The sequence below is a fragment of the Mycteria americana genome, chromosome 5, assembly GCF_035582795.1.
Source record: "Mycteria americana isolate JAX WOST 10 ecotype Jacksonville Zoo and Gardens chromosome 5, USCA_MyAme_1.0, whole genome shotgun sequence".
Lineage (NCBI taxonomy): Eukaryota > Metazoa > Chordata > Aves > Ciconiiformes > Ciconiidae > Mycteria > Mycteria americana.
Genome location: NC_134369.1, coordinates 69,798,418 through 69,813,132, shown reverse-complemented (window position 1 = coordinate 69,813,132; position 14,715 = coordinate 69,798,418). Strand labels below are relative to the sequence as shown.

General features: G+C 43.9%; 1 protein-coding gene across 11 annotated transcripts in view; it reads left to right on the top strand.

Annotated features, from left to right (window-relative positions):
• The window catches only part of KTN1 (kinectin 1), an 80,580-nt gene that overhangs the window by 19,114 nt on the left and 46,751 nt on the right, over window positions 1-14,715 (top strand). For all 11 annotated transcript variants that reach the window (XM_075503869.1, XM_075503877.1, XM_075503870.1 and 8 more), the window contains exons 2-5: window positions 7,222-7,769; window positions 9,386-9,523; window positions 11,991-12,158; window positions 14,511-14,641. In XM_075503869.1, the coding sequence (XP_075359984.1) occupies window positions 7,253-7,769; window positions 9,386-9,523; window positions 11,991-12,158; window positions 14,511-14,641 (954 nt within the window). In that variant the 5' untranslated portion in view covers window positions 7,222-7,252. The remainder of the gene's footprint in view (window positions 1-7,221; window positions 7,770-9,385; window positions 9,524-11,990; window positions 12,159-14,510; window positions 14,642-14,715) is intronic.

Here is a 14,715-nt window from a genome sequence, read left to right as displayed (position 1 = left end):
GCAAATGTTGGATCTGGTCTCTGCTTGCGAGGCGAGCAGGGAAGGGGGAATGCTTACCCAAAAGACCGTGAGCTTGCTGCTCGGGTGTTTAAGTGCCTCTTGAATAGTTCACAGTGGTGTGGGCAGAGCACGTCTATACGTGAGCGTGAAGGAAGGAGCTGGGGAAGCCTCAGGGACTCCCTGGAAATAGCGATGGGAAGACGCAGACTTGCTGAGTAATGCCCAGAGCCCTCTCGGGGCACAGTCCTCTCCTGCTGGAAGAAAAAAACCTTTGATCCTTTACAGGCACTTTGGAAGAAGGTAGTGTAAAGATAACAAATTATCTTCTGACTTTGGAGATAAGAGATGTGTGTTAGAAGTTAGTGATTTTAAGGGAAAACTTGCAGTTTCTGGAGTCTCGTGGGGCCAAGGACACTTTCCTCTGGCCCTGATGGATGCCAGTTTTTATCCCAAATAACATGCCCTTGCAAATGCAAGTAATGTTTTGGTTTCCTAAGACTCTTCAGTCCCGAACAATATCGGTGTCTTTGTGCTCATGCTTTGGTGAACCCCGTTGGTTGCTGGTGGGAAGGGATCTGTGCAGTTTCGGGGTATTCGGGCAAGCTGCTGGGCAGGAGGGCACAGCGTGGTTCTCCAGTCCCTTCCTTGCTCTGTGCCAACAACCTGTGTGCATGCTTTTATCCCTGGATAAATACAAGGTTGCTTGTTCCACTTTCACTGATGCTAATTCCAACTCTGGGCTTTATCCCGCAGCCCAGGTGGTTTCAGGGCGTCAGCTGCTGCACGGTGAATCCCTGCCCTGCCTTATCTTGTATGAACTTGCCTGGATGGCCGGGCTGCGGTGGAAACCTCCCGCGTGTTCCCGGCAGACCCTTGCAGGAGGTACACGGGTGCTCATCGCTGCCGGCGCTTGGATGAGAGCAAGGTCATCTGTCAGATAGTGGTGGCAACATCGTGTAGCCATATTGTGCTCCCAGCTTGCTCTCGGCGCTACTGCTGCATTCTGTCAGGTGTTGGCTCTAAAGGTGTATTAAAAAACCCCTAAAAGTAAAGGCTTTTGTTGAAGCAAAGCTACTCTTCTCTGGAATTTAATAAATAGTGTGTCTGTGTTAACTAACATCAAGCAATGAGAGCAGACAGAGCCCAACAGATGGTACAAACAGCGGCATGTTTGGAATGGAAAATATTTACCTAGAGGGTATTTGAAGCACTGAGATTGTGCTTTGCAAATGGCTTAATTGTATCAGCGTAATCAAGTGAAGAAGAGCAAGATTTATTGACAAGTCTCGCTCTCCTGTCGCTGTTAGCGGTTTGTAGGGGGTGTCGAGCCCTGTTGTGCTTCACTTGAACAGGTCTCCTTCCCAGAGAAGAGTAACTTCAATACTTGAATGGCTCAGTCTGTAATTTCAAGTGTCTACAGCTTGCTTCTGTTGCTGCACAAATCATGCTGCCAGGGCAAGTATTTTAAATGAAAGAAACTCGGAGCTTGAACTGCTGTTTATTATGCCCCCCCCCCCCCCCCCCCCCCCCGTCTTAGTTTTGAGATGACTTCTGTAAACAGAGCATGGAAATACAGCTATAAAAGTAGAGTTTAAAAAGAATAAAAAGAAGTAGGTTACATTTTGCCATCCGGGTCAAAACTGGCAGGGCCATTTAGATTTACAGCTTTTCTAGGTGGTCGATGCTTCACGCATGCCTCTTAGTTGTGCAAATTTAAGTGACCTGTAAGAAGATAATGTGTGACTTTACTGAGAGCTCTGCCTTTTTCCTTACGCAGGTGGGAGGTGAGACTTTCCTGTCTTAAAAGCAGTGCTCAGGTGTAGTCGCTCGTCACTGGTGTTCATGGGACAGTGTGGTTTTTTTGGGAATGGGAAGGTTGAGGAGGATGTTGAGGGATTGCAGGGGCTCCCGTTGTTCCCAGTGGGGCTGACCTGCTGAAGTTAGCCAGGTATTAATGAACTTGGAGCAAGTTTGATGGCCTGAAATCCCTGCCTGCTCTGACAGCTCAGCTTTTGCTCTCTGCCTCTTAGTGTCACACCGCAGCAGCTCTGCTGTCTTTTTGTGTCTCGCCTTGGGGCGTGAAGAACACATCTTGTTTTTTTCAGTGACATATAGGGCTGCTTAAAAAAAACCCAGACTAAACCAACTTAAGTTCTAACTCTGCAACTTTTTTCTTATCCTGTAGCAATGCTGATGTTAAATGAATTTAGGTCATGAAATGGCTCATGAAAATGCCTTTAGGTTTTTCTGGCAGCCCTCCTTTCTAGAGCTTGAGCCCAGCAGTCCTTTAGTTTGTTGATGCTCATGAACGAAGTCACAGAGAGCTGGTTGCTCCCACTGTATGGATGAGGAATAGGCATGGAGTGGCTAAACATTTTGTTTAATATTATATATTTTACCTGTGGCAGACCTGGGTTTAACTTCCTTGTCTAGCCCAAGCTGCTGGGCATCTTCTTCCAAAGAGCTCTGGGGCAAGATGAGTTTGGGAGTGAAGCTATTTAAGAGAATCCTCTCTGCAGCTGGCCGATATGGAGTGTGTTGCTAACTGTGCAGATTAAGGAAAAAAAAAATACTGTTTGAGGAATTTATTGAGTACAGATACTCCTCTGAGACTTCTCACTGTGTTCCTAGTGACTGTTGAATGAGGGCTTTCTTTTAGTCCACTTGCCAGCTTGAGAAAATCCCAGGGAAAATACCCCAATTAAAGAAACTGTTGCCTTAGCTAAATCATATGCGGTACCTCTTAAACTGCTTAGTATTTAAAAAAAAAAAAATTACCTTGATACCTATATTTTCCCCCCCCTCTAATGTTAGTTTTTCAAAGAGGCACAAACCCCTGGAGATTATGTGCATCTTGGGACCCAAGCATTTATAGACGCCGTGCTTCTAACGTGCTGGGGCTAAGCTACGAGTGACTCATTAGCCAGATGGAGCTATAATTTATTTCTGTCTTCTCAAGTAAGCTAATCCCCTGGACCTAAACTGAATGAATATCCTGTGAAATGTGCTATCTGTGCAGGGTGAAACTTGAGATTTAAATGCCAAAAGTGAAGGGTGTGTTACAAAAACCCAGGGCAGTGTTAACTAGCAGAGGAGGTCAGGTGCAAGCAATAATACTGCACTGGAGTTCAGAAATAGTTATTTTCTGTGGCACGGGCTCTGTTTAGGGAACAAAAGTGCAATTCTTTTGTTAAATGCAGGATGGGAACAGTAACCGAGTCTGTGCGCGGCCTGGGACAGATGCGGTTTGTTCCCCTTTTTCAGAATGACTAAAGGGATGTTGTGAGTTCTTGAATTTACGAAGGAGATGGGAGCGTGTCTGCAAGTGGGGAGCCTGGCACGGGTGCTGGACAGCCGGGCTCTAAGAAACGTGCCCGATAAGTATCATGTTAAGTATCAAATATGGATGAAAGGTGAGTATTTAACCAAATACCTTGAAATTTAAAAGTAGCTAAAGTTGCTGTGCCTCTTAGCAGTAGCGAGGGGGTGTGTACGCGCAATTTCTGCCGGGTGTGCCTTGCCTGGGGATTGCAGCTTTGAGTGGGTAGAGAGCTGATGCAGCCGCCCCGGAAAGGTGTCCAAGGGAGGGCTGCAAGTGATAGAAGTCCCCATGGCGGCACTTCTGGGGGGGAGAAGTAATATTTTTGTGAGGGTGTCTCATATTTCCATAGCTAACAGGAATGGGAGGATTCGTAACACTAAATCCCGAGGAGCATTTCAGCTGGTACGGGAAGGTTTTTAAGTTAATGTAGCATCCACTTTTTTCTGGTTTAATTGAAGGAGCTTCTCTGTCTTGTTTCTTTTTGTATGGCATAGGATTTTTTCCCCTATGGATTGCTTCTGTTTTTTCCTAGACGGCTTGTCAATGCAATTAAGTAGTATAAATGGGAACAGAGAAACTTGTTTAGTAATTGTAGATTGTCGGAGGACAACTGGAAACTGTGCGAGCCAAATACCCCATGGCAAGGGTGTCACTTCATAAAGATAATCTCGCCAAGGGGCGGATGGTGAAGGATGTCATCTTGTCGTTCTGCATACGAGCCAGCAGCAATGGTATCTTTCTAGAAGTGATTTTTAAATGCCCTTGCTCATGCAGGGCTGAGATGGGAAATGACTGTATTACCATCAGAGCAGAGCTCTTGTTTGCCACTCCCAAGTGTCCTTACTCAATTCTAGTTACATCCTGAGGTTTTACTTGTGGGTTGTTTGTGTGTTTTTTTTTTTTTTTTTTTTTTTTTCCCTGAACCCTGCTTCCATGTGAAAGGCTGGATCTGTGCATGTGAAATTCCCCACTGGACTGCAGAGATCCAATCCGCATGCCTCTGATCACAGTGGTTGGGTTGGAAGCATTCATTCGGCTCGCGCTCTGCTTTGCCCTGACGACTTAGAGGAGGACAGGAGCGGCGATTGAGTCTGCGGAGGCTCTGAAACTCGTCATTGCAACGCTGTGCTCTGGATCTGGCGCAGGGTGCAAACGATCCCATTGTGCAAGTGGAGTGGAGAGCAGGGTGGCAGACGGAGGCTCGGCAGAGCTTGCGTTGCTCAGCCAACTCTGAGATCAGACCTCATCTTGTCCAGTACATATTCCCCACTCGGACTAGCTGTTATAATTATGTATTTATGGCTCCTCTTAGAAGCAGCTGAAGCTTTCAAATGTGTCTAGCCTCTCTGGTCTCAAAGCAACAATCATTTTCTGCTTACGCTTGGTCCTGCCTCGATGACCGTCGTGCCTCCTGACACCGCATGTCTCGAGCCTTTACAACGTGTTTTGCCGAGCGCGTGATTCGACCTGAGCATCTGGTGTGGGGTGCTGGGGAACGTGTAGGGACGGCTGCAGGGTGTGATCGTCCTGGCTTGGTGGAAGCAATGGGATGAATTTATGGCCAGCTGCGTGCTTTTGTATCAGCGAGGCAGAGGTGGGCTGTGCTGGGCTCTTCATGGTTAGGTATTGTAATTGTTGCAGTAATGTATTGTAATGATTAACTTAATTACACTTGTGAAAAATCTGCTTAATTACATATTTACTTTGGGGATTAGCTTCTCCTGTAAGCATTCAATATTGACTTTGGCTGAGACAAATTTTCAAGATCTGCTTCCTTCAAGAGATGACTAATATTAGATCACTTAGTGCAGGAAGCTGGTTTTATCAAGTAGCTGTAACTAATCATTTTGAAAGCTCCAGCTTACTTTAGAGCATCTGTGCTTTTTCTTAGAAAAAGACAAGCTTTTCCTCCCATCCCTCTCAGCCCTTCTGAAACTGCCTGTGTTGGATGTAATTCTAGACCCAAGCCTTTTCTGTGAGCTGTGTGCACACAGAAAATAAATACAAACTGGGAGGAGACTTAGTGTTAAGGCAACAGATGAATAATTAGTGTATTGAAATGTTAGTCTTTTATTTGGATAACTTAATAGCCAATTTAGAGTTCCCACTCCTTGCTTTCTGCACTGCTCAATGCACTGTACAAATATATTATCACAGTAACTCCTCTCTGTCTGGAAGCTATTAGATAGAACAACTCTTCCCTCTTGAGCTAAAGCCAGGCTCCAAACCAAGCTCTCGCCAATGTGGCAGGATGGCAAGCCAGTTCATGATAGCAGCTTCCAGCACAGCCAGGAGTTGAGGTTAAAAAAAAAAAAAAAAAACCAAACCCAAAAAAACCCCCTAAGCGTAATACTAGGAGGTATTTGAAGAGTAATCCTCAGTTTGCCCAGAAGCAAGGAGAGCCTGACCTCTCCCTGCGCTGTGCAACTTCTCTATGGACTTTATTCCCTGTGCCCTCAGTGGGCACATCTATTTTCTTTTTCTAAGTGGCAGTGGAAGTGCTCCAAGCAATATTGCTTTAAGGTGTGGATCAGTTCCCCCTACTCTTTTGGGGTCATCTCGCTTATGTCTAAGCCTGTGTGAAGCTCTTGTCCTCAGGTTGGTTGAGGAGAAGCAGAAGGGCAGGCTGATGTGTAGCGGTGCCCGGGGCTGCTAACAGTACAAGCTTCCCCAAGTGTCGTTGGGGACCTTTGCACGTATTGGCTGGGTTGGGGTATGCCACGGTTGGGCAGCGGTTGCAGAGGAGGTGACAAAGATTATGGGAGACGCAACCTGGGTTAGATCCCTTGCCTCTCATTCCCGAGAGAATGGGTCTCCCAAGGGACCGTTGAGTTGAAGAGTTGTCTTTTCTTGTGTAGAGGAAAATGTAGTTGAAGCACGTGCTTTCCATGGTGCTTTTTAAACTGAGTTGGTGAATCGGGGATTGCGCTTGCTTAATTAGTTTTGATTGTGTTTTTCAATGGTTGGTGCTTTTTTTTTTTCCCCTTGGAACAAACAGTCTGGAGAGGATTTGAATTCTTCCTGCAAAAATCCAGGTCTGTTCATAGTGATCAGTGGTGAAATGGGAAAATTGGTCTTGCCTTGGCCCCCAAATTAGGTTTTTAGCTTCATCCTGACTTTAACTCTGTGGTTCCTGCTTTAAAAAAAAAAAATTAATGCTCTGAGCATAAGTAGTGTTTTCAGCAAATTATCCTGGAGTCATCTGGTCTGTTAGTGCCCTGGAAGTTGTACATTGTTACATGCACAAAATAAGTAACAGATCTTCCTGTTTTCCTATAAATGTGTGGAATTTTCATGAGTTTAAAGCTGGGTTTTAGACTTCAAAAAGCAGTTCTGAAAATACCTGATTCTTTATGGTTGACTAAAATTTAGGGCTCTCCCTTCTTCCCTTCATTCCACTTTTGAAGCTGTTGTAAATCTGGGAGCAAAAGGAAGTTGAAATTTAACTCCCACTTGGCAAGATAAAAATCTTAATTCGTTATGTTTGATTTACAGCAAAAAAAAAAAAAAGGCATTGCTCTGCATGTACCGGGCCTTATTTCACAGCCTCTGAAAGTGCTGTCTCATGTATTTCTGAAATCAAAAGCTTTAACTTTATGAAATTCACTTGGGAAGGGAGGATAAGGAAGATAAAGAAAAGAGGACAACTGCTCTCTTCCAAGATGAGCAGTCATGCAAACTGCAGTTCCTTCCTATCCTGGTTAACAACTTTGAAGCAAATGGTAAATGACTCTAGAAGTTGTTCCATGATTGATACAGTTTGGTAACTTTATTAAAAGCTATTTCAGGGCGTCTCTAAATTAATGACAAAGCTTCTTTTATTATTATAATTGGTGGGAGAAATAATATTGAGGAAAACCTGTACAAAACCTAATTTTTTTTCTTTTTTTCCCCTGTAGGTTTTTTTAAATATAGCTAAGAAAAAGCACAATGGAGTTTTATGAGTCCACCTACTTTATCATCCTCATTCCTTCTGTGGTTATTACAGTCATCTTCCTCTTCTTCTGGCTTTTCATGAAAGAAACTTTGTATGATGAAGTCCTTGCAAAACAGAAAAGGGACCTAAAGTTTCCACCTACCAAGACTGATAAAAAGAAAACGGAGAAGAAGAAGAACAAGAAGAAAGAAGCTCAGAACGGGAACATCCACGAGTCTGACTCTGAAAGTACGCCTCGGGACTTTAAGCTCTCTGATGCCCTGAGTACGGATGAAGAGCACGTCGCTCCTGTTCCCTTGAGCGTGACTGAAGCATCTACTGGCGTTAGAGAACGGAAGAAGAAGAAGCATAAGGCCATTCAAGATGATCATGTAACTAAGGAGTCGGAAGGATCCAAGTCTTCAGGCAAGAAAGTAGAACCAGTCCCTGTTACAAAACAGCCCACTCCACCATCTGAATCAGCAGCATCTAAGAAGAAGCCTGGGCAGAAGAAGCAGAAAAATGGAATGGGTATCTGATGTTGCATATGCTTCTTGCACAGAACGCCAAAACCGTGTTCTGCTTTTTGCAAGGCCACAGAGTGTCTCTCTCTCGACTGTTCTGCCTGATCTCTATGGGGCAAAGCTCCCTTCTAACCTTTTCCTTTTAACGAGCTATTGCATTTCTCTCCCTGTTTTCATCTGGCAGCAATGGTCTGGTTTTCCTCCTCCTGTCCTTGCCGCCTTCTCCTCAAGACTGTTGAGTGAAACAGAGTAGCTTGTATCTGCTTTGCTCTATGGTTTGGCTACTTTGCTCTCAAGCTGTCAAAATTTTCATTACCCGAAAGAAGTTATTACATGTTTGCTGTGTGCATTCTGATGTCAAGCTATGAAGAAGCGGAGTCCTAAGAGTGGTTGCTCTGATAAGGAAGGGCATCTAGGGAAACTTCCTAGCAGACTGTGCAAAACAAATCACTGTTTAAGTGCAGGCTTAATGTACAAAGAGGTGTTAGGTGGCTGATTCATGGAAAGAAGCACTTAGAGCTGCTTCCCACCTGCTGCACCTCTATAATTGAATCGAACTGGTACTAAAAGAAAACTGGTCCAGCCATTGTAACTGAAACATCTGACCTAGAACAGACCAAAAACGGTAGTCAGAATCACCTGTGACCATCTTGACCGTATCCTCAGCAGAAGTCGACATGTCTCAGTGTGGTTGTCTTGACTATGAATAGAAGTTAAAGAATAAAAATACCCAGTTTCAGAAATAAGTGAAAACCGAAGTATTTGCAGATCACCCTTTTGAGATGCAGGCATAACAGGTTTGCTACAGGGAGTGAGGAAAAAGAACGACATTGCTGCTTGATGTGGTGGATTTTTTCTTTTTCTGAAAAAAGGGAGAAAAAAGACCCACCCACTACCAAAAACAAAATCAAATCTTATTTGTGGGTGTTCTCTGAAAATCTCTGTGGCATGGTTAAAATGTGGTCTGCAAGCACTATTCTGAGGGCAGCCACAACTAACTCTTATCCTTGATTACAGGAGCTAACACCATAACCCCGTATTGTGTGTGTCAGCTCTGACAAGAATATTATATAGCACAGGCTGTCCAAAAAGATAACGAATTTCTCACTAGAAACAACTTTTTAAAAGAACAGTTCCCTAATGTGAAACACTTATTTTCTGCTTCTCACAGTCCCAGTAGCTATTGGGGGTGTGTGTGTGTGTAAAATACCCAAGTGGGTTCACGGAGGGGGGAATAAAATACTTCCTGCAAATGAGAAACTAATATGGGTAACACGTGCTGTCTGCTCTGTCGCAGTAAAACCTGGATTGGACTTGTTAAACTGTTACTTGCATTGCCGTGTGTTCTGCTTGCAGATAAGATTCCTGTCTGTCAAAACACTAGGTGCTGTGGCTCTTGACTCCGCTAAACCTTTCTATTGCTTTGGGGTCTCGTCTGATACGGGAAGCGTATGTGTTTGAGTGTGTGTGTGTACATATATATGGATAACTTCACGTTCTGTTTTAAAATACATGAGTTTCTTTTTTCTGGGAGTGGACTTCGGTGCTTATTACAGATGTACTGATTTAAAAGTAACGATGAGAATATACAGAAGAGCATATTGTCTTAATTGTCTGTTACAGATGATCAAGATACTAAGACTGATTCTGTTGTATCTCCTGCCAAAAAGCAAGACCCAGTGCTGCTCCACCAGGAGATAAAGCAAGAAAATGTATCGGGAAAGAAGAAAGTCTCTGCAAAGAAGCAGAAAGTTGATAATGGTGAGAATACAGACTGTGACTTAGTTCAGATAAATCTGACTGTTAAACCTTTTTGCTGTCCATATTTTAGTTTCTCTTCCTTTGGAAAAGAAAATCGTAGAAGAATAACTCTTTTTTTTTTTTAATTTTTTTTATTTTTTTTATTTGAAACAGCAGGAATTCCAGGTAGGAAAGATTGTTCAGTCTGAGATACTGTTTAATTTTGTGAACATCTGGTACCACTGAACATGGGATGATGCTGTGAACCTTTCTGAGCTCTTTTGGATCCAAACATCCACTGTGGAATTGAGGAGTAATATGTTGACTTAGAGCCTGCTCAGCTTATACTCCAAGTTGCTCTGAGCAAGGCCTGTCTGGAACTGCTGCAGTCATCTGCCCCAAACAAGACTGCAGTTTTTTTAGCCGGTTGCTTTGACCACGTTCCTCCCTTATTGTCCTTTTGTTAGCTAGCTGTTGCCCCAACATAAACTGTTCATCTCTGCTGTCAAGGCCTTTACTGTTCGTCATCCCACATTCTCTGCCAAGATGCTGTTTCTTGTCTCCTCTTGGCTCAGTGTGCCTCTGTGTTTGTGTTTTTTACAATGAGTGCCGTTGTGCCTGTGGCTCTTGGGAAGAGCGTGACCATGAAGTTCTGTGAGGCCACCTTGTTAGCTTCGCAAAACTCTTCTTTCCTGGGACAGCTATGAAGAAGTTGGCGGCTGGTGGACTGCTCCTGGAATAGACAATGTTGGTCGCTGTTTCCTTTATACTTTGGTCAGGTCATGAGGGTCCAGATCAGTCGTGGGCCCTGGGCAGTGTGGAGTTCCAAGTAGTGTAGGGTACCTGTATGTTATAACAACTGAAAAACTTTCAAATTATTCCTGGGAGAAACTTACTGATGGGGAACCTAGGATGTGATTGCCTTTTATGGATGTTCTTATGCTTTTGCATCTATTGCCCTTTTTTGAGGGGCCATTTTATGGACCACAAACTTGTCTGTATGTGGCAAATAAGTGTCAGTACCAGCTCAGCCACCATTAAAGCTAAGCTGTCAGTGCTACATGGGAATAGCTCATGCATTATTTGAATGCAGGCTGTTTTTCTTTTAAAGCCACCTCTCCAAAATGACAGAGCAAAAATTAGCTCTCACAGGCATCTGGATTAGCCAAGACAGTACTATGGGGATTTCAGATGTTACTGACGCTGCAAAAGATCTCATTGATATTAAATAGATTTTGAAAGGAGGGGGATAAAATGAAGAGCAGAAGTTAAGGAGAGGAAGGGAAGAGGTGAGGATGGTGACTGGATTAGGTGGTGGATATTTCTGTTAGGGGAGAGCTCTCCTTGCTTCTGAACTTGTAGTGTACCTGCAGGTGTTTGCTGGCTGCTTAAGTGGAAAGACTAGCAGGTGACACAGAAGGTCCATCTGGCCTATTCTGCTCCTTAACGGCAGCCAGAATACAAAAGTGTCTTATAACTGGCTCTCTGGCAGTGAGGAATGTGTATTCGTCTTGCACTGATGCCTGAAACCTTGCATCCCACCCAGTTCCTCCTCTCTGGTCTGCTGCGTGGTGTCTGTTGTCCATCAGCCCTTCAATCTGGGCTGGCTGGGTCAGTGAGCTTCCCTGCTGCGGCATGGCTCTGTGCACAAGGTCTTGTATACTTCAGGCAACGTGGACCAGCAGCTCAGGAGCTGGGCAAGCAGCAAATCCAGCTCTGCTGGCTGTATCTGTTGTCCCTGGTCTGTCGCTCTTCCTCTCCCCTCCCCTGCTTTTGTCTTGGCAGCGCAGGCTGAAAAGTTCTTTGGACAGAGGCTGATCCTCACCACATTTATACAGTCCTGTGTGAATGGAGACCCGAGGTCGGTCAGTACCTCTGGGTCCCTCTCTGAATATTAATGATGCCTAAAGCCTGCTCTGACAGATGAGATATCTTCATTAAGTGCAGTTGAGTCTGCATGTGAAATAAGCTTGATTGCTGTCCCTACTGCATTTTTTGCCTAAATGGTTTAGTTCACAGGTGATGTAATCTGGGTGAAAGTGCTGGCAGCAAGGTACCAGCTCTTAACAGAACAGAGACAAAAGACTTTACTATCCTCATGCTTCAGGGATGCTGAATGATTTCATACGCAGCCACAAGTAAACCAGTCTCATTGATGCTATGTGCAACTTTCTCATTAAAGTGAAATGAAAGTCAGAATGTAAAGGTTCTTCTCTGCTACTTGTTAAAATGCTAAAAGGCAGCTTTGGAAATAGAAGTTTAATTGAAGCTATTAAATTACTATGCATTAGAGACCTTTATTTAATGAACTTACCTGAAGAGCTTTAATGAGTTAAGCTGTGAAGGATAATAGAAATAGAGAGTATAACTTACTACTGAGGTTACAGATGCTTTAATCCAACTCTGTAATACGTTATGCACCTTTTCTAAAAATGTTGATGTTAATTATTACAAAGCTTTAACCCATCCTGTGGACTTTTGATTATAGTTTTGGTGGATGAACCTCTTATTCAAGCAACTACTTATATTCCTTTGATGGATAATTCTGACGCTGGCACTTTGGAAAAGCGAGAAGCGGTTGAAGTAGCAAAACAAAACGTGAATGAGGGGATCCAGAAGAGCAGTGGCAAGAAACTGAAGAATGAAACGGATAAAGGTAAGAAACCAATAATGCAATCTGTCTCTGGCAGAGCCTGCTTGCAAACCTGAGCAGGGAAAACATGCTGTGTATGTGGAGAGGGGGATCCCGTCTTATTTGCTAGGAAGAAGTGATTTGAGGAAACCATTTGTGGCTGCAGGACACTGTTTGTTCTTGTCTGTGCTCGTTTCTCCCGTCTTTGGTGCTGTTAAAAGGGCTTTGTGCCATCTGAATCCTTTTAATGCTGACTATAAGCTTTTGTGTCCTCGCAGTGAGCAAACGGGTGACCGCAGACCACACAGATGCATGCGAGCTAGTTTAACAGTAGATAGTTCAGGCATCGCTAACAGTGATGGACTCTAAACCAAGAGCTTTCAGCACAGGCTGTTGGAGTCTGCTTGAGACTGGGAGTGCAGCCTGTGTGCTCTAGGGCTGTTCATGGAGCTAGCTAGGGCTGACCAGCCAGTGTGTATCCGAGTGCAACATGGAGTTACCTGAAGCAGATTGCCAGTGGAGATAGTCTGGCAGTTTCCAGGAAGACTTTGAAATTTTCTTTCAACACAGTTGGAATTGGTTGGGACAGGGGAACTTCCTTCATATTTTCCCACGGAGGCCTGGAGTGATTCTTAGCACTGTGTCCCACCCTGAAACTTTAAATAGGCCCCTGACCTGCTCAAAGCATGCCAAATGTGCTGAGCTATGAGGTGAGACCCTCAAATTTGTGGGCAGCCAGAGAGGAGAAGCCAAGTGACTGAGCAGTGCTTCCCTGCTCAGGTTTGTGCGGAAGGCTGGCTCTCCAACGTTGTCTGCCTGGTCACTCACTGCACTCTTTGGAACCTCTCTTTTTAGACTTGTCTTCTAAAATGCTCACTTGAAAGCTTCCTGGTAAGGCTTTGTGGTATCTAGATTGGATTCCCACTTGCCCGAGGCTCCTCTTGTGCTTCTATGCAGCTCAATGGCTGCATATTACTGCCCTGCAGCATCAAAGCCTCTCACATGCACCCGTCCCTTCTCATTCCCTTTGCAAGCTGTAACCTTCTATAGGAGCTCCTAATTCTCCTGTGGCAGCTGGGATTTGTCCTCCCAATATAGAAATCTTCCCCTATTCTAATTGTAAGCTTCTTGGATGCAAGGGCAAGGTCTTCCTGTCTTCAGGGAGCACAGGGCTCAGGCTGGTCCAGACCAAGCTGCTATAGACTCCTGGCTAACCGGGCTGTTGTCTCAGGATTTTGGCATATTCCTGGTAAGAACATCACTGATGATGTCAATGCAGCGATGATGTGATCTGAAGTCTGTGGCCAAGACTAAGTTGGGTTTAGGACTAGGAGAGAGTGTGCTAGAATTTCTCAGCGCTTCCTCCCCCCACCTCTCTGGACTCTGTTGTTCAGTGATTTGTTTTTATGCTTGGTAATTTCTCTTAGAGGCTTAGTATCACCAGCACTTTTTTGTTCTTCATTCATTTTTCAAATTCTGGAGAGGTTTGGGTTTGTGTGGCATGGTTTCTATGGCACATTTAGTACCTATGGTGGGAAACGTGGACCCTTCTCCATGATCTCTGGGACATTTTCTGAACCAAGCATCGCTTTTTAAGCTTTTTTTTCCCCCCTCCCTCCCCCTTCCAGTCCCTTGATGTACTCTTGTGCACTGGTGAATATTTGACAGAGATACTGGATGCCTTGGTCTTGTGCTTCCATTTACTTAAGTTAGGGGGCCACCTAATGACCTACGTATGTGCAGCCTGTTTTTTATGAACAAATGTTTTTTTTTGTTCCTGTAAGAGCATTGATGAGTTGAGTTGTGTTTCCTTGTTTGTGTCTTTTTAAACACTTAGTGATTTATCTTCCTACTGCTGAACTCCTTCTGCAGCAGTTCATTTCCAAACTTAGACTGATGGAATATTTTTCTGGTTTCCATATATTATAATAAAAAATGTGCCAGTTCTTAAATTTGTTACCTTGTCATTTGTGTGTTGTTTGTGGAGCCAGACTGTCCTTTAAATTGAGAGCTCAGTTTGAATTACTGTCATAATACACTAGAAAGGAGTCTTCAAGTTTTCACATTAATGCTATTTTTTCCCCCAAAAATCTGTGTTATGCTTTGTCTTCTTGCTAGCAACACTATAAATGTTACCAACTGTACAAACAAAGTGGTGGGATTTTTTTTCCCCAAACTGTCAACTGACAGATTGTTATCGGCTTTAAATCAGAGATATGTTGTTTTTGCCGAATGTTCATGACCTTCTGCTTCTTGGCGTTTCAGACTGAAATTAAATATAATGCATAATGATACCCCATCCTATGCTGTTTCGAGGCAAAATAAATAATTCTGTATGGAGTCCAAAGTAAATAGATCCTCCCTTCTGTGTTGCAGAGAATGCTGAAGTAAAATTTAAAGACTTCGTAATGGCCATGAAGAATATGATCTTCACTGAAGATGAGGCCCGTTGCATAGTGGAGGTGTTAAAGGAAAAATCCAGTGCAATTCATGACGTCTTGCAAAAGGTGAATGACTGTGGGTGGGTGGGGAATAAAAGGCTATTAAATAAGCAGAAATTGGAAGAGATGCTGTCAAATTA